The 23790-nt window shown below is 44.3% G+C and overlaps 1 protein-coding gene and 1 long non-coding RNA gene across 6 annotated transcripts in view; one reads left to right on the top strand and one right to left on the bottom strand.

Moving 5' to 3' along the window:
* Gpr155 (G protein-coupled receptor 155) overlaps window positions 1-6007 on the bottom strand; it is a 40081-nt gene extending 34074 nt beyond the window's left edge. For 2 of the 4 annotated variants that reach the window (XM_057755078.1, XM_057755081.1), the window contains exons 1-3: window positions 5808-6007; window positions 2244-2392; window positions 1278-1762 (exon numbers count right to left, since the gene is read on the bottom strand). In XM_057755078.1, coding sequence (XP_057611061.1) covers window positions 1278-1731 — 454 coding nt within the window. In that variant the 5' untranslated portion in view covers window positions 1732-1762; window positions 2244-2392; window positions 5808-6007. Of the gene's footprint in view, window positions 1-1277; window positions 1763-1986; window positions 2212-2243; window positions 2393-5474; window positions 5742-5807 lie in introns of those variants that run through there. The other 2 variants (XM_057755080.1, XM_057755079.1) reach the window with 2 other exon arrangements.
* A 374-nt stretch (window positions 6008-6381) lies between these two features.
* LOC130864851 (uncharacterized) overlaps window positions 6382-23790 on the top strand; it is a 32131-nt gene continuing 14722 nt past the window's right edge. Inside the window, exons 1-2 of one of the 2 annotated variants that reach the window (XR_009056010.1) lie at window positions 6382-6510; window positions 8628-8767. This is a non-coding gene — a long non-coding RNA (uncharacterized LOC130864851). The remainder of the gene's footprint in view (window positions 6511-8627; window positions 8768-23790) is intronic. The other variant, XR_009056009.1, reaches the window with a different exon arrangement.

Genomic DNA, 23790 nt, shown 5'->3' with positions numbered 1-23790 from the left:
TTTAATATTCCACTGGATCCCTGCTCTGAAGGTATATCATCAGAGAAGCCTTAAGCCATCACTCTGCCACGGGACAATCTCCTCCCACCCGGCCCTTATTTATTCTGCTGGTCCCTGTCAACGTTTGGTATGATCTTAGTTTCAATGATAACTTTATTTCTCTATTAAAATATGAACTCAGTATGTTTGAGACCTTTGCTCCCATTCCTAGCATTGGCGTATAGCACCCGCGCACAAGCAACTGAGTGGGTACGGACACAACAGTGCCCACGCTGCACTGCGTGTCAAAAGCAACGCAACTTGCATTCTTAAATATTAACAACTAGTGTCTAGGAATGGTGGTATATCCTGGAAAACAAAATATATTTCCTCTCAAGAAACCACAGTATCAGCCGGGCGGTGGTGGCGCACGCCTTTAATCCCAGCACTCGGGAGGCAGAGGCAGGCGGATCTCTGGGAGTTCGAGGCCAGCCTGGTCTACAAAGGGAGTTCCAGGACAGGCTCCAAAGCTACAGAGAAACCCTGTCTCGAAAAACCAAAAAAAAAAAAAAAAAAAAAAGAAACCACAGTATCCCAAGTTAGTGTGCTTACTGTTTTACCAATATAAAATTGGGTTGTGTACAGATCTGCAGACTCAATGTGTTTTTACTGCCATGGTCCTTAAACAAGAATTGAACTTCAACATAAATATACTGGAAACTCAAATAACAAAATCAAAACAAATTTTACTGTAAAATAACCTATATATTCTAAAGCATAAGAACAAGAATGGTGTGGAAAAGCCACTGACGGCATAAATGCCCACTGCTGGCATGTTGTGATGAGTACTTTCAGGGAAATAAGAAGTTTTTTTTAAAAAAATAATTTAAATCAGACTGCGATCCCTTCAAGAAACTATATTTCTTTATATGAGATAATTGATAAGAAATAGAATACTACTAGAAAGATTATCCCCTAAGGTATTAGAATATAGCCATTTATTTTAGGTAGATAATTAAGTGATCCTTAAAACTCTAAAATTAAAGAAAAAATATTCTAATTTCAGACAGCTTTAAGAAAAAAATGGTGGGTTGGTGGGAGGGTCTGTGAGGAGTTGTGGCAGGGGAGAATTGTAATCAGAATATATTGTGTGAAAAACTTCAACTAAACAAACAATGAAAGATTTCCTAGAGACAAGAATAAGAATATGTTACTAACAAATGCTTAGATAATCAAAAGCTTATGTTACCACATAAAATGCTTGAATTTTTTTAAATTTAAGAATAAAAGTAACTTACCTATAGGGTATCCCAATGCAAAGTCATTACTTTGTGTAGCAAAAATAGGGAACAGTCCAGCTTTGCTAAACCGGCTCTCGGGACTGGCAACCAATAAGGTCAATATGCATACGATGAAAAACACAGAGGCTTTGCCAATTAAGATACTATAGAGGAAAGCCCAATCCACATTGGAAAAATTAAGTACAACCATATTTTTGAACAGTAAAGCTGGCAGGGCAAATCTGGAGACGAAATTTCCCAGGCCTTTGGCCTGTGTCGATGTGATGACATTGGCCCTCCCTGCTATGTAGCCACAAAGGACTATGCCAAAGCATTCCAGCAAGGCTGGGAAAAGCCTTGTGATTGACATCGAAGGTGGGTCGTTGGTGGAATTGAATCCATGAGCTGCTGTTGCAGACAGAGTCTCATTAATGGCAAAGGTTGAGTTCTCTTCTGAAAACTGAGAATCCATTTTCTCTCTCCTTTCACCTCCAACTAGATCTCTGGGGAAAAAAAGAAAAGAAAAGGAAAGAAAATAAAATTCAGTGCTACAACTAACCAGAGTAGAGAATGAAATGGAACGCTGCAAACCTGGACTTATTTACATATAAATGTCCACACTCTCTTCAAAGTCCAACGGGGTGCGTGGGGGGCAGGGAAGATGAGAAAAGAGGTAGGGGAGGTGCTTCACTCTCAAAGGTAGGTCAGCTCAAAATATTCACGTTACCATTCTGCTTTTCAGTGTCCACAAACGTTACAGCTGCAGTCATGCCCTGTGGTTCTATCCGGGCATCCACAGTCCACCTCCATCTAGTGGCCAAGAAGAGCAGGCTCAGTGTCTACAAAGGACCGACTTGCACTGAGCCTCTAGAAACTTCGGACGTTCTCACGGGTAGATGAAGGAGTCACACTGGAACCAGAAGTCCCTTCTAACCTGTGGTCCTGCTTGAGCCTAAGGGAGAATCATAGCAGGGCAGCACTTACCAACTTGAACCCGAAACTTAACGTCTTACGCTTCACTTTATCATCTGTGAAGCGGCAATATCAGGAGAGTCGTTTGGTCTGATCACATCCGGCACACGGCAATCACTTAACCAAAGCTGAATATCACTTTCGGTAGAGTACGAGGGAACCTTTGAGAGAGAAAGTGATTATAAGACGTCAGTGCACTAGCCTCCCCTTAGTTCATTTTACGCAAGCACACACACTGACCTACAGTTCCTCAGGGCCACAGGGGGCTTTACACGTGTAGCTCACTCTAAAATGCGCTCTGCCGTTTGCACTGCCCACATAATGAGCACTTACCCACTCTCAGACTCAACTGTACGGTTCAGGAATCATTTCGTCGGGTGAGGTGTCTTTAATAACATAGTTAGGCATAATTTTTTCTCAAATAAAATCATGGTCCTTCCCTTAGTCTGCTTTTCTCAGCTTGTTTATCCCAATGCCTTGCAACGACTGTCTCCTTTACCAAATTTGAAATGTCACAGAAGCAAAGACCACACATGTCTCAGCACACTCTCGTGTTCCTAATATCTGGCACATAGGAAGCACTGGGGGAGGGGCCTAGATTCATTAAAAATTCCACTAAATTCATGAAACAACAACCTGTTCTTACATCAACCTCTTCTCTCATTGCCGGTTCTCTCTTGGGTACTATCGAGTCCATGAGTGAACAATCTCTCTTTCTACATGATAAATGCTTTTCACAGGCTGTTTCTTAAAACATAAAGATGTTCATGAGGTTTTTAAGGACCAACTTCTGTGGGCTCAGGTGGTAGCTGATAGACTCCCCTCCTCTTGCTGCCAGAGACACAATGAGCACAAACTTTAGATAATTCTCAGATGACTCGGGTTTTTTTTTTATAATTTGGAATTAATATGACGGTAATTGCCAATTTCTAAGAGATTATTCTAGGTTTACCATGTAAAGACAGGGGAAAATCTGGTGTCTTCTGCAATTTACAAAGCTTGGCTAAATTCTTGAACACCCACATCACATTCAAAACAGTGTGACAGATCAAAGATCACCAACTGATACCCGGGTTGTGTAAGAGAATATTTCCTGTGCTGCTCCCTATAAGCCAAACCCTTTGAAAAACCTTACATCTCATTGGGACGAAGACAAGCATTTTTTTTTTCTGCCAGGATTAAACAAGAGTAATCAATAGAAACCAATCCTACAATGTTCACCAAATTTTGAGTTTTACCAAATTACACTGATTGGTACAGAGAGGTTCTGGTTGGTATACATAGCCAGGCATTGGTTGGTACACATAGAGAAGTTCTAGTTGGTACGTATGCCAGGTTCTGGTTGGGACACATAGTCAGGTTCTGGCTGCTACACATAGTCAGGTTCTGGTTGGGACACATAGCCAGATTCTGGTTGTTACACATGGCGACCCTTGAAGGATTTGATCAACAATCAGATTTGAGTATTAGACATTGGCGCCCCTAAGAAATGTGTACTTTGCAATGTGTACTTTGGAAAGGCGGTGAGAATCTGGCCTAGACTTCTGATGCTTTTCCCAAATTTCCCATATTTCTTTACTTGGATAACCCATAATCCCTATTTGGACCACATAAGAACAACAGTGTAGCTGTATATTTTTTAAAACATCAATCTTAATTAGCAGTAGTTAAGTGAAAAGATTAACAGACTTTGAGCCTTAACCTTTATCAACTCTGGATCAATACTTTGCCTCCCTCAGTTGGTTTCCTTAACTGCAAAATGAGCAGGGAAACGTCCTGAGGGAGATACTGTATAGAAAGGATATTTAGTTCACAGCTTATCACAGAACAGGCCTTCGAGAAATGGCAGCAATAGTCCTAGTACCAAGTGTGGTGTCCCACGCTAGAAACCCAGCACTGGAAGACAGGCGGAAGGATCACAAGCTCAAAACCAGCCGGGGCTGCACACTGAGAAATCAAATCAAAACAAACAAACAAACACACAAACAAAAAACCCTAACCATCAAAAAAAACCAAAAGAGGGTGAGAGAGAGGGCAGAGGGATTGTAGACCTCATGGAAAGGATTAGAGTGGTAATGAAGTAAAGAGCATCCATTGTCCTAAGTAGCTCTACAGACACACCTGCCATTACAGATCACCAATAACAGAAGTACTGGATAGTCCAAAAAGTTGCCAGTTTGGGATGTGTCATAAAGTTACCAGTCTCTGATTTAGACCCACCCATTAGGGAAGAGTTGAATTCAGTTTGATCTTAAGTGGCTGTTGACAATGATCAAAGACCTCTTCATTGAGGTGATGGTCAAAAGGTAAAGAAAGACCCAGGTTCAACTTTCGATTAATTGAAAATTAAAAAAAAAAACTTTAGAAAGTAATCTGTTTTTTCCCCGCTTTTAATTTTCCCAGTGTTATAAAAGCAACAGTTCCTGAAGCAAATGAAAATTAAAACTAGCCTGACATGATGGCACACACTTTAACCCCAGCACTAGGGAGGCAGAGGCAGGAAGAGGACGAGCTCAAGCCTCGCCTCAGCTACAAAATAAAGCCAGTTGGGACTTACAGTAGCACTTGTTCCAAAATAAGGAAGGGGAAATTAAAAATAAGTCTGAAGTTTTATCTCATACCACTTTAAACATGAAAAACAAAACAAAACCAAAAAATGCTTCTAAGGCACATTTTAAGATGAACAAGAACCACAACAAAGGAAGTTTAAAAAAATGACATTCAGGCCTTTAATCTACAAAAACAAGGCTTGTTACAGAACAAACAAGTTGAACTGCCGCTATGCAAGCCAGTTCACTGGGGCAGACACTTGAAAATGAAGTATACAAACGGTCTAGTCACTTTATATTTGACTTAGACAGCATCACCAAAGCACTGGAATTGTAGATTAAATTGCTACTAAGTTAAAATGTGGTGCATTGTTAACTTGAAAGAGAAAGCTTTAAACTCTTGGGTTCTTCTTTTCTCAAACACCCAATATCCTTTTTCTATGAGAAAACCCTAATACCGTGTGGAGCTATAAAAGAACTCTTAAACATCAACAGGCACCCTATCCACAGCCTGTTTTCCTGGTCTGTCTGCCAGGGACAGACTTTGGCCCGCCAAGATAAGGAGTGCAGAGTCCCTAAGTGAATAGATGGCCCCGAGGGCAGCTGGCATCAGTGAAAATGGAAAGCCAGGGCATAGGAGTCACGTCAGGTGCTCGGTAAAGAAGGAGAAAATTTGGCGCAAAGCACCAGGTACCTCGACAGAGACGCTCAGGAGGGGCAGATACTGGGGCCCCCCTTGAGATAAAGTGAAAAGTCCGAGATGACAGGGTGGTCCCACGTGCAACGGGGCGCTCCGCACCCTGGGGACGCAGCTCTGGCAGCAGATGGGACAAGTCGCCCCTTCTGCGCAGATCATCCCGAGTGTCCCCGCAGGTTCCAGGCGTAGACGGTGCGGGGCAGAGGGGAACAGGCGTTGCAACGGGCCGAGGCCGGGGACACCGGAGCCTGGCGTTGCCCACTGGTCCGGACCCCAGGGAAGGGGCAGGAGTAAGACCCAGCAGGTCCATCCTACCGGCGCTCATCTCACCTGCTAGGTCTGCAGCCCGGGCTGCGAGGAGACGGCTGCCGGTGCTCGCAGAGGGCCGAGCAGCGAGCACAACGCCGGCATCTCCCGCCCCCAGCCCTCTTCTCACCGCGGCGTGGGCTAGCTGCAGCTGCCCAACCACGTTCCGAGAAAGGGAGGGGCGAGCCGCTGCGGCCCTGTCAGCTACCTTGGACGTCCGCGGCCCCGGGCCTCCGCCCCGCCTCCGCCCCGCCCTCAGGCCCCGCCCCCGGCCTGAAGGTCGGTGATGCTGGTCTCCACCCTGCAGAGGCCCCGCCCCCAAGCTCGCGGTACGGCTCCGCCCCGCCACAGGCCCCGCCCCTGCCTGGAGGTCGGAGAAGCAGAGACCCCGCCCCTGGCCTGGAGGTCGTAAATGCAGGTTTCCACCCTGCAGAGACCCCGCCCCCAAGCTCGCGGCAGGCTCCACCCTGTTGTCAGGCCCCCCCCCCCAAGCCCAGGCGACACCGCTCCGCCCTGCCCCCCGGTTCCCGAGTCCTTCCCACACGGCCCCTTCCCCGCCCTCAGGCCTCGTCCAGACTGGGTACTTCCGGCTTCCCTCCTCCCACAAGATGGCCGCCTGACTGGGGATTGCCAGTGTTGCTCTCCTCCGCCTCCGCTCAGCATCAGGGAAGCCTATCATCCTCTTGGTTAACCTCAGCCTCCAGTAATCCTGTCAATTCTCCTCTTGGTTAGTTTCGTCATTTCATAGAATAGAATATACAAGCTAGGGCTTAAGTCTGTGAGTCCATCCCTGCCTGCCTTCTGCCTTTCCCAAAGTAGCATGACCTTGACCCTCCTAAATCAAGAGTTTAAAATGTAAGCTTCAGTTGTGTGGTGGATTTAGAATAGATTGTCAGCGATGACTGCTTCTATTTCTACTGTGGAGGAAACTCTGGGCATATTCTCTTAGTTTACTGAGAGGCACCGACTAGAATTCGTGGAAATATCCCGAAGCTTCTTGAAGCCAGTGTGTGAAACTGAAGAGGCTCTCCACTTTCTGGAGCCCAAATTATTTCAAATTTAAAGCCTGATCTCATTGTCCTTAAAAAAAACAAAAAACAAAAAACAACAACAACAACAACAAAAAACTTGCTTTGCCAATTTAACAGTTTTGTCTGCGCCCTACAGTCTGTGCAATTTTAGTGCAAAAGTGCAATACTATACGGTTTACTAGGAAAAATCACAGTGAGCCAAGAGTGGGCTTATGGATATGAAACTTAAAAGAAGGTGAACAGAATTGAAACTACTCATCTCTTTTTGTTCATTACTACTCACCTCTTTTTGTTCATTTTTTGTCTTTTTCACTTTTAACCATGCATGAACCTAGCTACCAAAAAAAAAAAAAACCTTCAGTTATCTCAAGGCTAGATTTCTGCTTAGAAAATATGAACATTAGTTAAGTATTTAATGAACTTTGACTGTTAGAGAACTACTAAAAGATAGGCCTAGAAAGGTAAGTTAGGGCCAACCTGTAGGAATTCCTCACCTTATCCTTTGACCACACAGTAAGATTGGTATGTTTACCCCAGACAGGAACATGTCAGTGTATTTCATGCTATATGATCTGGATGCTTTCCCAGGATAAGTTAAAAGATGAAAGGCAAGAAAAACAGTATGGTGACTTTGGGACTGGTCAAGGCATAAGGAATAACCTATTCTGGGCTGGTGGCAGTAAAGGTTTGGGAGGTGTTTCAAAAGAACTGTGGCACTTGATTGCTGGTAGTGGCAAAGAAGTAGGTCTGGTGGATAGTAAGTCGTTCCTCGTTCACTGAAATAAAGAGAAGGAATCAGAAAAGAGCATTTCTGATACGTTTTTCAGCTCTAAAAATCTATCTGGAGATGAAAGGAAGAACTATTTCAATGCATTTACAAAAGAGGAAGAAGTTACAGAGCGAATTTAGTTCAAGACCTAAAATTTGAATCCTTGAGACATTCTCTGTAATACTTTTGTTTATTTCCCTCTGAGGCCCTGGGAGTTTAGATATTCAGTTTAAAGAACCCCAGGCTTCAGATGCTACCCCTAGGAGAAAGAATGAAAAACCCTTCATTGTCTTGTGAGCTGATAGTACTCAAGGCGGCATCAGCACACGTACCTATGACTGTGCAGGAGTGATGGAGGAGGGTCATTTGTCTATGAGTATGTTCACAATCCATTATTTACATTTGATACAGCAGTGTCTTCTTATAGTTTGTTCTCACTTTTCTTCTTGTTCATTCAATCTGAATTAAAATTACACTTTGAAAATAATACTTAAAAAAAGAAGAAAATCTACAATAAGTCGTAAGATACATATTTTGGTTACCAGGAAATGGTGCATAAGACTCAACAATAACTCTTTTATTCAACCACTATTTGCTAAAACAGGTAAGCATGAAAATCCACCATAAACTAGAACAACGTAAGAGCATTAATACAGTGCAGTATATAAACTTAGAGAAGACAAAGGCCTGTGTTTGTTAACTTAGACCAGTGCTTTCTGTGACATATGACAGGCATTCTACAAATGGATTTTGAATGACTGAATAAATTACAATTGTCTACCTTGCCTACCAGCTAACCAGGAGGTTGAAATGTTCTATTCAATATGAGTTCTTTGCTATAAAGAACTGCCATGTAGCTAAACAATAACTGATTTCTTGTTTCAGTAACTGATTTCTTATTTTCCCCTGCTTTTCATTGGCTTAGTTTTGTAGCCTAGTTTTAAGAGTCGTCTAAATGGTTTACTTCTTTGTTGTAATATTGTAACTTAACTTAATTTCAGGTCATTTTAAGGCCCTGAAAATTATCTTTGCCTATGCTTACAGGCATGTGTGCTTTGACAGGCATCCAAGAGGCTATTTTCCCCTATCCCTCCCAAGCTGGTGCTGAAACACTCACACAAGAGCAATGAGAAGACGTGGAGCCTGACCATCTCACCTGGCTGTCGATCTTGTTATGAGCACAGGTAAGGTTTGAATGTGGAAAAATGAGCAGGGGCCATTGTCTGGACCAGAATTTAAGAAGTCAAGCGTGAAAACAGAGTTGGGTTGTGTAATTACAAGTAAAATCAGTGAATTCGATAAGACAGGATGTAGAAACCATAAACTAGAACCTTGGGGGTGCAGACGATCTGTTTCAAGACTTAGCTTCTCCATACTTGTGGTTTTCTTTTGACCGCTTTATTTTGAAAGAACACGAAAAAGAAAGAAATGCACTTGTCTCCTCTTCCAGCCTGCACGGGGCTCACTGACTAATTAAATAGGCAGTTCTAAAAGAATCTGTGCAGCATCTTTAAGTCTGGATGGTGCCCAAGATCAAACACTAAAACTAACCAGCGTCATGTACTAGAAAGGGCCAGTGGGGGAAACTTTGGGCTTTAACCTTTACTTTGGAGTAAGATTTTTAAAAATTTTTTATTTGATAACTTCTAGGTAGATCTGCTCGGTAAATAACACAGGGAAGAAAGGAGGAAGGGAGGGAGATTTCATACCCTCAATACCCTCATCTTATCTTACTCAAACCCCAGAATTATTCGCCTAATCAAGAATGTTGCTGGGCAGTGGTGGTGCATGCCTTTAATTCCAGCACTTGGAAGGCTGAGGCAAGCGTATCTCTGTGAGTTCAAGTCCAGTCTGGTCTACAGAGTGAGTTCCAGGACAGTCAGGGCTACATACAGAGAAGCCCTGTCTTGAAAAACAAAACAAACAAACAAAAATGTCAAGAATATATTTTAGGGTGTCCAGTCTCCTCTGCTAGAAGGGGAAGGCCCTGCTTTCTCTCAAGTAGATGTGTCCACATCTCTCTCACCGGGAAGTACTTGCCATACAATAGCACTTGATCAATACTTGCTTGCATTCTGACTCATGGGGTACAACCTAGACAAGACTGTGGCTGCTCTATATTTAGAGTCATTTAAAAACGGAAACACCTGCTCTCTCATGGGCTGCCTTCTTCACTGTAATTGAGAGTAATGGGGGGGGGGCAGTTTTCCAAACCTGACTCTCTGTTTGGCAGAAGAATAACCAGATGTTTTCTGGAGCTCACAATAGCTGAAACAATAAATGAGAACTCTTCGCTGGCTGTGACACAGAAAACAGATGAACAAATCTGCTCTGGAACTCTGTTCTCTGGGTATGGCATGGTTGTCTCAAAATCAGAGAAAATATGATTACCCAAACCTTCACAACGTTGAGTTCAACATTCTCTGGTGGAAGGAATGGGGGGAAGGGTCATTGACCCTCATCTGAGATCACAGTCATGCCCCTGCCCTGGACCTTCACCCCAACCCCTAGTTGCGTATAATCTTATCCAGCTCTGACTTACAGTCAGAGAAAGGTGCTGGAGACTAGAGGTAGATTGTTAACTGAACCGAGGCATTCCATCTATGTATGTTCTGGAAGTTCATCACTCGTGGTATGGTGAGAATTGGGGATGATGCAAGCTATTTATTTTCAAACCACAAGCAGAGATTTGAAAAGAAAAAAAAAGGAGCTTTCCTCTTTCCCTTTCTCTTCACCTGTTCAGCCTGAGGTTTCTGAACACAGAGAGAACCGTCACGTTTCTAGTCTGTCTAGCATTTCTCTGCTCCTGTGAGAAGTGCAAAGCCAAGAAAGAGCATGTCTCCTACCTAGTATAGAGTGCCTAGCCTATGAGGAGACTGGAGAAGAGGAAGTTGTCATGGAGCTAGCTAGACACTTCAAGGGGTAGGGCACATCACTGAAAATAATTACAAAACAATGCAGGAGAAGTCTGTCTCCTCTGCCTCTGGAAAGGGAAAGAGAGCTTTGGGCCAGCCTCACTGGAGCAGAGCTACCCATAGGAAGCTCTGTAAATAGCCAGCGGGGACAGGGTGTAGCTGACGCTCGCAGGGAAGGCTTTCCCAAGCAAGCAGCTCTCCCGTTGTTTCCTCCACACATCCCAGTCTTGAGTTCTACTATTGTTTCTCTTTCTCAGTGTTTTTTTTTTTTTTTTTTTTTTTTCATGTCTCAGTACTGTGACCTACAAGGCTTGGATCCGGAACCCTGACAAGGAACATTGAGGGAATTAAGAAATTGTAGATACACAGGTCCACATTCAGAAAAGCGGGGGTCGGGTTGAGTGTGTGCACTCTGGTGGAGAGAACCTACGGTGGCAAGCAAGCTGGAACCTTATGGTGTTTATTACCAATAGCACGCATGGCTAGTCTCCATTGGAGATGTCTGTAGACATACAATCTCGGACTATAAACATCTGGCAGGGAGAAGGTGCGGTTGCATACACTGATCAATTGTTCATAAACATTCAAACTTGGTCTAGAAGAAGAAGGCTTTACCAATTTTGAGCTTGACCCATATGGGGAAAGGCTTTGCCAATTCCCCTGGGCCCAAGACCTTGGTCCTCATTATGGCTAATGCCCATGTCTACAATACACTCAGGACTTCACTCCCTCGGGGCTTCCTTTGTTCCCTGTATGCCAGTTTTCTTATTTCTTTATTGTTGCATGCTGGTAGCAATTTGGTATAAACCCACATGATTTGTTTGAAACAATTCTAGTGTGTTAGTTTAATCAACACCTAGAAAAATCAAATTAATGAAGAGAAATAAGAAGGTAGTGGGGGTGGTGAGCAGTCATAAGGATTAAGGTGGACAATTAAACAGGACTCTTAATCACAGCCAGAAATCCAAAAATCTATCCTGCTGGTCCTCATCCAAGCCTTTGGACCAAGATCACTTGTAGAACATAATTTCCCAAAAATGCAGATACCAAGGCCCCAGGCAGACTTTCTAAATCAATGTCATTGACATCATGTCCAGGATGTGCTATGTGTACACACATACATATTACATACACACATATATTTCTTTTTTTTTTTTTTTTGGTTTTTCAAGACAGGGTTTCTCTGTGGTTTGGGAGCCTGTCCTGGAACTAGCTCTGTAGACCAGGCTGGTCTCGAACTCACAGAGATCCGCCTGCCCCTGCCTCCCAAGTGCTGGGATTAAAGGCGTGCGCCACCACCACCCGGCACACATATATTTCTATATAATGTACTTGAGCTTCTACAGATGGGTCTTGTGCAGATTCTAGAAATCACAAAACGCTCATGGGTAAGCAGGACTGTTTGTATAAGAAGAAGGCAGAAGGTTTTCCTAGGGCATCAGACTCTGGGGGAGAAACCTTCTCACGACAGGAAGCAGGCACACTGAATCCGGCACCTTCCTTCAGAATTCCGTATCAGTGGCTGTTGCTACTTAGTTTTGGTTTTTCCTTTGTGTGGAAAAGCAAAACAAAGCAACTGCTGCCCCCAGTCCTTGTGATCTAGAGCGCATCTCACCGCGGTGCCACTTCTAACTCCCACTCGGGAAGTCCATGTTATAGGAGCAACTGGGTGAAGTCATGTTCTGATCCATGGGGTGTACTGTGGGCCATGTAGCAAGAATTCAGTGCAATCACTTTGCCAGCTCTTAAAGCATTGGCTTTTAAGAAATAGTTATAATTTCTTTTATTTTCCTCTTGACTAATCTTCTCCTTTGTGGCTTGTGATTTTGTTGTTTTATGTAAGAAATTCTTTCTGTATAAAGTTACAATAGCCTTCACTTACATTTTTTTCCCCTTTAAAGTTGTGCCTCTAAAAATTGTTACACCTGGTGCCATTGTTCAAACTCCCATCTGTCACTGAAGCCCCACTGGAGACCCAAAGCTTAGAAAGTTCCTTCACACTCAGGAGCCACTTCAGGACTCCTGATACAATCTACATCAAAGTCCAGCAACCAAAAAAAAAAAAAAAAAAAAAATCAAGTAATAGAAATGTACAAAGAGATTTAAGAATCTACAAAAAGCATTCAAGGAAGATAACAGAGTGGTATCAGCTACTGGGAATACAAGTTCTCTTAAAGTCAATATATTTTCTCCCATACTGGAAAGATAAGGCCAAAGGCTAGCAATCACTCCCACTAAGGGTAGGTGACTTATGTGTTTGTCAAATGTCTCCTACAATGCTTACCCTATTTAATGTCTGTCAGGGCCTTGAAGATGCCCTTGTACAAGTCACTCCACGGGTCCATTTTAGATCCAACGAGAAAACAGCTGCCACCCAGAATGAAATCCTTGCATGAAATTCCTGGAAGGTGTTCCCACAGCTGAACCCTGTTCTGACACCTCACATCCACCTGCTCTCCCCAGTTTTTGGCTCAGATTTGGAGTTAGTTGTTGGACTATGGCACCAGCTCCCAAAAAGCTTTGTGGTCTTTTTATCCCTGCCATCTTCTACCTTCCGCCAAGGATGGCTTCAGATCCCTGCTGTACCCACCTGTTATTGGCTTGGCCCACTCGTGCTCTGGGCTCCAACCCATCAGAAACAGAGGGTTGTGTCAGCTCCTCCATCCCCTCTCAAGCTGGCAAAAATCACCTGCCAGCTATAACTTTCCTGCTGCTGCCTTCTGGAGACCACAAACCCGCACAGCCAGGCTTACAGTACTCTTCAACTGTCTGACCCACAATCATCCTAGCAAAAGAGCCGTCTCCCCGGAAGTGAAATCACCTATGTTCAATACCAGCCTAGCACTGGGCCTGTTTTCCTCTTTCCTGGTGACTCTGGTAGCTAGCTGGGATCCCAGACATGTTACCCATTTCTTAACTTGAAAATAACAATACCTTATTGCCTAGTTGTGATAATTTAAAAGTAACTAATCTACTATGTCTAATTGGGTTTATGATAGAGACAGACATGCAAGAAATGAGGTCCTCTCCATCATTTTGTCCCCGCCAACCCTTGTATCCTGAGAAATGGCCTTCCTACACATCTGAATCTTCCTCACTTCTTCTGGAAACCATCTTTGGCTTTCCTCTCGCCGTTCCAGACTTCTTCCTGTCCACAGCTGCCTCTTCCTTTTTTGAATGCCTCTCCCTTTTCATCTTCACTCCTCTTTCCAGTCATCCTCATCTTCCTTACCAGGGACATCAGAAGAACCTCAACGAGTCCGTGTTAACTGTGGCAAGCCTTTCTTCCAGCAGCCCCCGCCTGTGTCCCCTGCAGGGTTGCCCTCTGGGATGCCCAGAAGTTTCATGTCCACAAACTGGCTCAGTCGGTTTGACCATGGCCGCTGAGAAAAGCGTGATGGTCCATCATCCAGGACCCTCACCCTCCCTTTCTTGTTCTAATCCAGTACCTCCTCCACCCCGAGCTATAAGCCACGAGTTCTCCCGAGCCACCCTCTCCTCACAGACATTTAGTCTGTCTCATGCTGTCTTCAGGGCTTGGTTACATACATTGTGGTGAGCTATTCCACTTCATTCCTCCTAAGTGTGAGATCATCTGTTGGACTAGGATTGCATAAACCTTCAAGTAAATATCTGTTTTGTCTGTAACATTTTGGGTTGACTCTTAGCCAGATTTGCTTGTGGGTGGACTCAACTTCCCCATGCCCTGTTCCTTTGTTTCACTTTCAGTGTGGAAATGCTGGCCAGACAGATGTAGTGAAGCCTCCCACTTGAAATCTCGCTTTCTGATGATCCAGACCTTTGAGACTCTCTCTTCTTACTGCCAGTCTTCTTGCTTCAGTCCTGGTTAGTCTTCACCAAGCCCCCTGTCTGCTCATTCCATATTATTTTTCAGGGACAGTCAAATATTTAATTTTGAAGTAACAGAACTGAAAGTCCAAGGTCAGATAGGTGTTAGGGTTATATTTGTTTTCCTTTCCATTTTTTTTGGCATGTATGTGTGGATGTATGTCCATGTGCGTGTATAGGCTGCAGTTGATGTTAGGAATAATCCTCAATTACTCTTCTACCTCATTAATTAAAGTAAGGTCCCTCAGTTAAACCCAGAATTCACCAATATGTCTAGTCTTGCTAGCCAGCTTGCTCCAGGGATCCCCTATCTTCAGAGGCTGGAATTACAGACAGGCCACCACAACCACCCAGAATTTGGGATCCAAACACCAGTCCTCATACTTGTATGGTGACCACTTTAACCATTGAGGCAGCTCAGCCCAGAGGATGTGTTTTAGTTTTATTTCTGTTGTAGGTGTCTGTTTATAATTCTAGGTTTTAATCTACCACGAAGGGAAAGTCAGGGCAGGAACTTGAAACAGCCAGTCACATCCAGCAGTCAAGAGCAGAGAGAGAATTAATGCACATGTGCTTACAACTCAGCTCACTTTCTCCATTCATAATATTGTAGGACTGAAGTCTGGGGGATGGTGATGCCCACAGTGGACTGGGTTTCCCCATGTCAATCAACATGATCATGATAGGCCCCACAGACACATCCACAGGCCAACCTGATCTGGCCAATCCCTCCTTAAGATCCTCTTCTCGGGTGATTCTAGACTGTCAAGTTGACAAAGCTAAACATCTTAGGGCTGGAGAGACGGCTCCGTGGTTTGGAGCACTTGTTGCTCTCACAGAGGACACAGGTTCGATTCTCAGCATCTACATGGCAGTTCACAACCAGCCTTACTTCAGTTCCAGAGCATCCTCTGCCCTCTACTGACCTTGGTGGACACCAGGCACAGACGTGGCACACATAAATGCAGGCAAAACATTCATACTCAAAAAGTAAAATAAATAAATCTAAATAAAATGACCATCTTACGTTGGTTTGAGTCAATAGCTCAAACAACAACAACAAAAATGTTAGCTTTTCCATTTTCTGCTCTGCCTTCAGTCTTACAAACTTCATGCTGAACATGGCTCCTCTAGAAACAGCAAAAATGAATCCAGAAATCCAAATTATGTAGCTGTACACCATCTCTCAAAGGCAAGAGAGTGTCCAGTTTGGTGGTTCTAGAAAGTGAAGAAAAGTGAAGAGACCTCTTTCTTAGACGCTCCAGTGAACCCGGGACTTGAACCAGGCCACATGCCTTCCCTGAATGGATGTGTGTGCCTGAGAAACGCCATGTCGTAGCTGACTAAGACCAGAGTGAACGTGCAGTTGCTGCACCAAGAATCCGCAAACCTGATGACCCAGGCAGAGATGACTCCTGGATCTGGGATGCTTCTCCTCCCTGTTCACATGAGAGACGCGAGTATCAGACTGAAAGCCTGGAACTCAGAAGGAGGCAGAACGGGGACGCGGAGCTAGGCTGAGGAGTCAGACAAAGCATACTGCCTGTCCACGGCTTCGTCATAAACCCTAGCAAGACGTTTATTGGGTTGTCAGACTTGTCTTGCCTCAGGTCCAAATCCAGTCTGCTCATATTCTTATAAAGTTTAAATGAAACAACTATGCTCATTCTAAGAGTATTATGTATTTCATAATACATATTATGCTTCCGTGATACAATGAACAACTCGAGAATGTGCACGTCTGTAAAACTTTTTACAGCCAGTGTGGTAGTACACACCTATAATCCTAATCCTCCATGAGGCAGGAGGATTGCCGTAGCTGAAAGTTTGGGGTTTTTTGTTTGTTTGTTTGTTTGTTTTTCGAGACAGGGTTTCTCAGTAGCTATGGACCCAGGTCTGGAACTCACTCTGTAGACCAAACTGGCCTCGGATTCACAGAGATCTGTCTGCTCTGCCTCCTGAGTGCTGGGATTAAAGGCGTGCACCACCACCACCCGGTTCCATAGCTAAAAGTTAGCCGAGGCTATGTAGTGACTTCTAGGGCTAGGGCTAGGGCTAGAGTGAGACTTTGCTTCAATGGAACAGAACAGAACAAAACCCTTAAGCTTTCTGACCCATTCAGGAAATATTTGCTGGCCTGTGTTTCATACCTTTAATCCCAGCACTCAGGAAGCAGAGGTAAGTGGATCTCTGTGCGTTCAAAGCTAGCCCGGGTTACACGGTAAGACCCTGTCTCAGAAGACGAACAAACAAACAACCCTGGACTTTGAAGCCCTCTATCATCCATCCACATTGACTTTGCTGAGCTAACTTGATGGACATTTTCACTTTACGTTCACGCTATGAGATGAGTTTAGTCATCTAAATATTGCACGTTCCTCACCCAGCTTTCTCTTTAATTCGGGCTCTCTTTATACAACCTGGTGTGCAGCTCTCCAACCCTGTGTATCTCCAAAGACCCTCCTCCTGCTCGCAGAGACTTCCCCATGTTCACAGCACTGGGTCTTCCTTTCCTACATTCATCCTCTATTGGTATTAGGAGGCACTGTGAGTCTGTGTTAGAAGCACATGACAGCAGCTTCTCTGTTGAATGCAATGCTCCTGGGCCCAAGCACCTTTGTATAAAAGAGTGTATGCACATGTATGTGTATGTTGCTTTAGTAAAATTTTGAATAACAATGAACCAAGAGAGGGCTCATATCTAACACTTACTAGTCCTGTCAAACTCTGCCCCCTACATACCAGACTACCCACTTCTCCACAGCTCCACCAAAAGCATCACACCTCCACATCCATCTGTCCTATGTGCCCTGTACCTCACTGCCCCCTTTGCCTGAACAGTACCACCTGACACCACGTTCAAACCAGATAACATGTCTGCTCTCCTGCTTACCATCCTCCAAATGCACACAATGGCCTGCCTCTCCTTAAATCTCAGAGTGGCTCCTTCCCTTCTCATTCTTCACTCTGGTCCTCTGAGTTTCCACTGCCTGGAATGTTCTTCCCCCAGGTCATGAATGTCTCCTCATGACTCAGAGCTCATCTCTCTCTCCTCTTTGTTTTACCTCTCGCTCCAAACAGACTTCCCCATGCTCTGTGACTCTAGATCACATAACCCTCTTATGCTTTTCCAAAGACCCCATTTTAACCTCAATGCATCTCACTTGCCTCTTCCATGAGAGCAGCTACCTGGTCCACACTGTGCTCACACCGTGTGTCCAAGTCCAAGGAGATCTCAAGAGCCCTTGTGGAATAAATGAATTAAATGATCCATAGTTACTTTTTTTGAAAAAAAAAAACTTCCTGCTTTTGTAAAAGTACACTTAAGTATGAGGGTTTGGATATGACTATGTGTTAGAAATATGGTCCCCAGCATGGCAGAGGTGCTAGGTGAACGAATCTTGCAAACATGGGGCCAAATCAGGAGGGCCATCCTCAGGAATGGATCGATGCAATCTTGCAGGAGTGGGACAGGGACTATGTAACTAGATAGCTCTTTGCAAAACATGATGTTACAATGTGAGGCCACTCAACAAGCTCGGCTCTTCCATTTGTGGCCATTTCCTTTTTTATTTCTGTCTCATGATGTGATGTAGTCTAGGGGACGGTATGGGATGGAACTGTCCTTACCAGACCCTCAGCCGTGAGAATAGGGAGTCTCTAAATATTAAACTTCCAAGATTCATTTGGTTACAGCAATCTAAAATGTACTAAGATCCAAGTGCCTACATCCATGGATTTATCAGTTAGGGCTTTACACAAAGAAACCTCTTAACAGTTGTATTAGTTATCCAGGATGACAACAATGAAAACCCATAGACTGAGTAGCTTAAATGATAAATATTCTCTTAGAATATTTAGACGGGAAGTGAGTGGGGAGTTAGTTACTTTGTAGACTCTCAGGGAAAAAGTGACTCACCTTCCTCTTAGCTTCTAGTGGCTGCCAGCCATCCTTGGTACTCCTTAGCTTAAGATAACTTGCTCCCGTCTCCACTCAGCTTCACGTAGCCCGTTCCTCCAGGTGTCTCTGTGTGTGCTCGTCTCTTCCTAGACGTGCACAGGATCTGCTGTTCCCCTTGCTTGATACGGTAAGAGCTCATTTTGAACCTGGACTGATTACATCTGCGGAGCTCTTTCCAAACGAAACCACACCGCAGTGCCGAGTCTTTTCAGGGTGTGTGCACGATCACTCTAGCTCAGCAGCTTAGCACAGAAGCATGCAACCTACCCTGGTGCGCCTGTGCCCATAGCTGTTTTTAGAGTAACAGAACTCCCCAAACCTTTTTCAGTGGCTTTCAATTCCCCTTCCCTTTTACAGGTAGACTTGATGTGTGTGAAAGTTGGTATTTCTCATTGTATGGTTAAAGAGTTGCATCTCACACAACTTAAGACAATGGACCTTTGGGGTTGTTTCTTTTTATAGATTTGTATTACTTTAAGCTTGGCAACCTTTCAAGAGACGCCTCTTATTTGGTAACAAATCCCCCATATTTGGGGGGAGACTGTAAACCTGTGAATAAACAGAACTCACTGAAGTGGCCTAACTAGCATAAGAAAGGCCAGTGTGGGTCAGGGCAGATTGATCTTTCTTAAGCTATTTCAGTAGCATCTCTGTGGCCACACTCTTCATCTTGAAGAGAGGCACACAAGGTTGGGGACCTTGGGCAACAGTGTCCAGACAGGATCCTGGAGTTGCTCTTGCTGCCTGGAATTCAGGCGGGTCCAACCTTGGACCCAGGATCCCATCTCTCCCGTGCCTTTCTGGCTAGCACACAAGTGAAGTTCCTTTGTGCCTAAGTTATCCAGAACCCATTTCTGTCACCTGTATCCAAAGAAACTGATTTTCTCAAACCTAAAGTGTTTTTCAGCCTTGTCACTGCTCTGCACATTTAGCTCCGAGTTCTGGCACCTTGAGCTTCCTGTGACGTGAGACACCACTTTCAGGATGTCGCTGTCGTCCCGGGCCTACAAATTAATGCAATTACAAACCACGTCATCACAATTATTAATTCATTTAGGACCCATCTTGTTTCCAAAGAATTTCATTATATCGAATCATCCTCCAATGCTACAGCAAGAAGAAGGACATTTAAAAGAAGGAACAACCACCACAAAATGAAGACACAGGGAAAATAAGGCTAGAAAAGCGAGAAAGAGCCACCCAAGTCTGCGAAGGCTCCACAACAGGTAGAGGCAAGATGCCACAACGGGGCTGCAGGCTACACTTGTTGCCATGGTATCTGGCAACATTTTGTACTTTAAATAGGAACCATTTCCACCTGCATTTGTGTTAAAAGCTTACAATCGCTACATTAAAGTGGGACCATGAGATCATTAAGTAACCGGCCTAGTGAACTGAGTAAGAACTACACAAAAGAATGATCTGCCTCAAGCCTTTGTTAGTGCCGAAAGGATGGGGAAGCTCGGGAGGCATCTGCTGTTTCCCTCCCCCTCTCCTCCTCTCCTCTTCCCCCTTCTTTTCTTTTTGTTAATAGTACCCAGAGATCCTTTCAACTGCAATGCCTTATTTTAAATTAATGGTAACGATAACTTATTTTGCTTTCCACGGTAGATGGACATGGGAAACACATTTATTTTGTAACTCATTTTTACAAATTGAAATATTACAAGTGGAGGGGGGCAGCCACTAAAAACACAACCACCCAGTAGTGAATCTCCTTATAAATCAAACATTATTTTCACTTTATTATTTTAGTGATGAAGGGCTTCCATATATTATAGAGATGTTAGTTTCCTCTTGCAGGTCTCATAAAGTGGAGCCCAGATTTTAAATGCAAACACTGCATAAAGATACCGCTCATACATAGTAACACGGTAAACACAATCATAAGATACTGATCTTCATTATTGTAATGATGATTTTCCCATTTTAATATTTATTGCATTCCCCCCACCCCCCATCAAACCTTTTCCAAAAGGGAGCTGAGGCAACTATTGAACACATCACAACTGCCATCTAGTGCTTTCTTTGAAAATGACATTTTCCCCCTTCGGAAAGTTAACACTCCCAGACCAGAGAGGGGTTGAGCAGTCATTTTCTAAAAGCGGATGTTTGTTTTCCGTCAAAGAAGCTTCGGACCAGAATGTACACGTGATCTAACTTGAGTCCACTCAGCCCTCCCAGTTCTGCTGGGGTCTGCGCAGGTGCAAATAGCTACATAGAGGATGTTGAAGGAAGAAGCCTGCAGGGTGTTTGGTGGGTGGAGGAAGATGTCGGTAGCGCTTTCAGAATCTCTTCCAGCCGGCGAGCTCCATCACTGTCTTCCGTGGGGCTCCGCCTGGTTACCGCACAGAAACAACTCAGCAGCACTAGGCGGTGCCTGCTGCAGGACGGGCACAGCGGTGAAAAAAGGCGCACGAGCTTTAGTCTCTCTGCTGTGACCGGACCAGATAAATCTTCGTCCCATCTTTGGGCACATCCCCACCCTTCCGCAGATGCCTCTGGGACTGTTGTCGGTTCCCCGGCCCTCTCCCACCACAGGCTGACTCTAAAGCTGCCTTCAGTTTTCTTTCCTTTTCCTGAAGAACTTCTGAGCTCTCAGGGCTCATCAGATGGTGTCTAGGGGTTGGAATCTGACTCTCGGGACCTCCCACCACCACTCAAACTGTTCATCCCTGCTGGTCTCGACCAGGTCTCTCACCACACCCACCCCTCTTCCAAGACTAAGCCTCACACTAGAGACAAGGGGCACCAAGCTTTCATTTCTGTCTTAAATGGGGTGGGGGGGATTTCCTTCTTGTTGTTTTGTTGTTTTGTTGTTGTTTTGGTGTGTTGAGGATGGTCTCAAACTCATAGAGACCCACCTGCTTCTACCTCCCGACTTCTAGAATTAAAGACATGTGCCACCACTGCCCTGCTCCTTCTGGTGTTTTTTACATTTTGTTTTGGGTAGTGTTTTTTTTTTTTGTTTGTTTGTTTGTTTTATTTTGTTTTCCTGTATCTTTGGGCCATTTTCTTTGATAACATCTCTACCATTTTCCAGGCATTTCTTTGCACCTAGTCATTCTGTCCCTACCGTTCTTCTCTGGGTTTCCTTTCTTACCTGGGGGTATCCCAGTTGCCACCAAGCTCCACTGGGGACTGTTTCCTCTCTCCACTCATTAAATCAGACCAGAACTTCTTGCTTTGTGGGTTTGCTTAGCTGTTTCCTGGCCCACTTCTCTTCCCTCTTCTGAGGTTTCTTTTGTTTTGCTGCACAATACTTTCAAACAACTTCCCCAAATGGGCACGCATCTGAAGAAGCCCTTTATCCACTGACTGTTCTGGTTACCAGCAGGTTGTTCAACAGTGGAGGGCTTCAACTCTCGGCTCTGGTACGCTCCTGGTGGCCATCAGACTGCCTTTTCAGAAGACGGGAGACAATTTCTACTTTACCAAGTCAAAGCCAAACACTCCATTTTCTGTTTCTAAAATTAAGCCCCACCCCCAACATTCTATTTTTAATGTTAATGAATGACATTTCAGAACCTGGCTCTGAAAATACAGAACTTCACTATTTTATTAAAGTCTAATAGAGAGGTGGAGGAGGTGGAGTTCCCTCTCCACAGAACGTGCGAAGGGAGAGAGCTCCTTCTGCATCTTTAGACTTAGAAAAGCACCCAATGAGATAGGCATGAAGGCTCACCCCCCCACACACACACTGGCCTTATTTCCCCCGTGTTAGGAAGTCTTGTGCAAATATTCACAGCTGATGCCAGCTCTTTCTAGTCTGTGTGTCCACCACTGAGATGAACATGTGAGTGTTGTGGAAATTACTTTAACTATGTAAAGATGTGTTACATTTATTTATTTATGCTGAATTTGTTTAACAACACAAGGTGTACATTTAATTATGTAACTATGTGTTGCATTTGTTTCGCCTTGCCTGCCCAAGGCACCTGATTGGACTAATAAAAAAGCTGAATGGCCAAGGGATAGGCAGGGTTGGCAGGTGGAGAGAATAAGTAGGAGGAAAAAAAGAGAATGAGAGAGGAGGAGAGAATGAGGGAGAAAGAGAGGGGCATGCCTGGGGCCAGAAGCCACCCGTCAGCCACACACGAGGATCAGTGAAAATAAGACACACAGAAGGAAAGACAGGTCAGAAGCCCCAAGGCAAAACGGAGATGAAGAGGAATAGGTTATAAGAGCAAGCAAGAACCAAGCCTCAGCTAAGGCTGAGTTTTCATAATTAATATTAATAATAATTAATAATAAGTCTCTTAGTCATAATTTGGGAGCCAGTTGGTAACCCAAAAGAAAAAGCCTGGTACAAAGGAGGCTCTTGGACTATGGCAGTTTTAGAAACGACTGTGGTGGCGTGCGAGCGCAACCCTTAGTGACTCCTACCATTCTGAAGTAAGGTTGCTGACTTGTTGCCAGGCAGTAACCTTGGAGCTACCTCTTAAGTTGCCAAGAGACATCAACAGGGCGGTATTGAGCAGTCACATCAGAACAGGATCTTGGTTCTCTCTCCTTTCATTTACATAATGAACAAAGGTCTAAGAGTCCTTGGCATAACAAAGCCCTTCAGAACCCTGCACTATTTGTTTCCACACAGGTACATGGTTGCCTCATCACCATGGATCACAGTAACAGCCTCTTTTGTGTGACAAGCTTTCCCTGGGGAGAAGCTACACACACAGCCCACAGCATGGATACCACCAAAGTCCAACTTTGTCAACCATGTGTTTTACTGGGTTTACTTACAGAAATATAGGTAAAGGGTTACTTACAGGAGCAGAAATGACACAAAGATAGCTGCATCACTAAGACCCACCCCAGCATGGTGACAGCTCACAAAAACTGGGACCCTGGAGCACACTGTACAGCCTTCAGGCAGCTCAGCAGGCTCTAGAGTGTCCTTCCCAGGTGCCTCAGTTGTTCTAAGCCTCTTCTATAAGCTCAGCTGGTTTCTGAAGCTTCTGAATCCAGGCACCTGTCTGATCTTAGAGTCTTCTTTACAGCTTTATTTTACTTTGGGAGGGAGGAGCCTACTGAATCTGGCCAGTTTCAGGGACTTCCTGGCGCTATTTTGGGTTGTTTACCTTCTGATTTAAGGAACTTCCCTTTGGGATAGAATATTTCAATTTTGCCGGGCGGTGGTGGCGCACGCCTTTAATCCCAGCACTCGGGAGGCAGAGGCAGGCGGATCTCTGTGAGTTCGAGACCAGCCTGGTCTACAAGAGCTAGTTCCAGGACAGGCTCCAAAACCACAGAGAAACCCTGTCTCGAAAAACCAAAAAAAAAAAAAAAAAAAAAAAAAAAAAAAGAATATTTCAATCTTGGAAGAAACTGTGGCAGAACACTCTCAAAACCAGTTAATCTTATGAGACAGATAAAAAAATATTGGATTTTGTCCAACCAAGGTCCCTGCAATCCTCAAAAAGTTATTTATTCTTTAGCATGCTTAATTAAATTTACTATTCAAACATACTTGCTGACT

This window comes from Chionomys nivalis, chromosome 22 (assembly GCF_950005125.1).
Source record: "Chionomys nivalis chromosome 22, mChiNiv1.1, whole genome shotgun sequence".
NCBI lineage: Eukaryota > Metazoa > Chordata > Mammalia > Rodentia > Cricetidae > Chionomys > Chionomys nivalis.
Note: the sequence above shows the minus strand (reverse complement) of the source record. Positions and strands in the feature narration are given on the sequence as shown.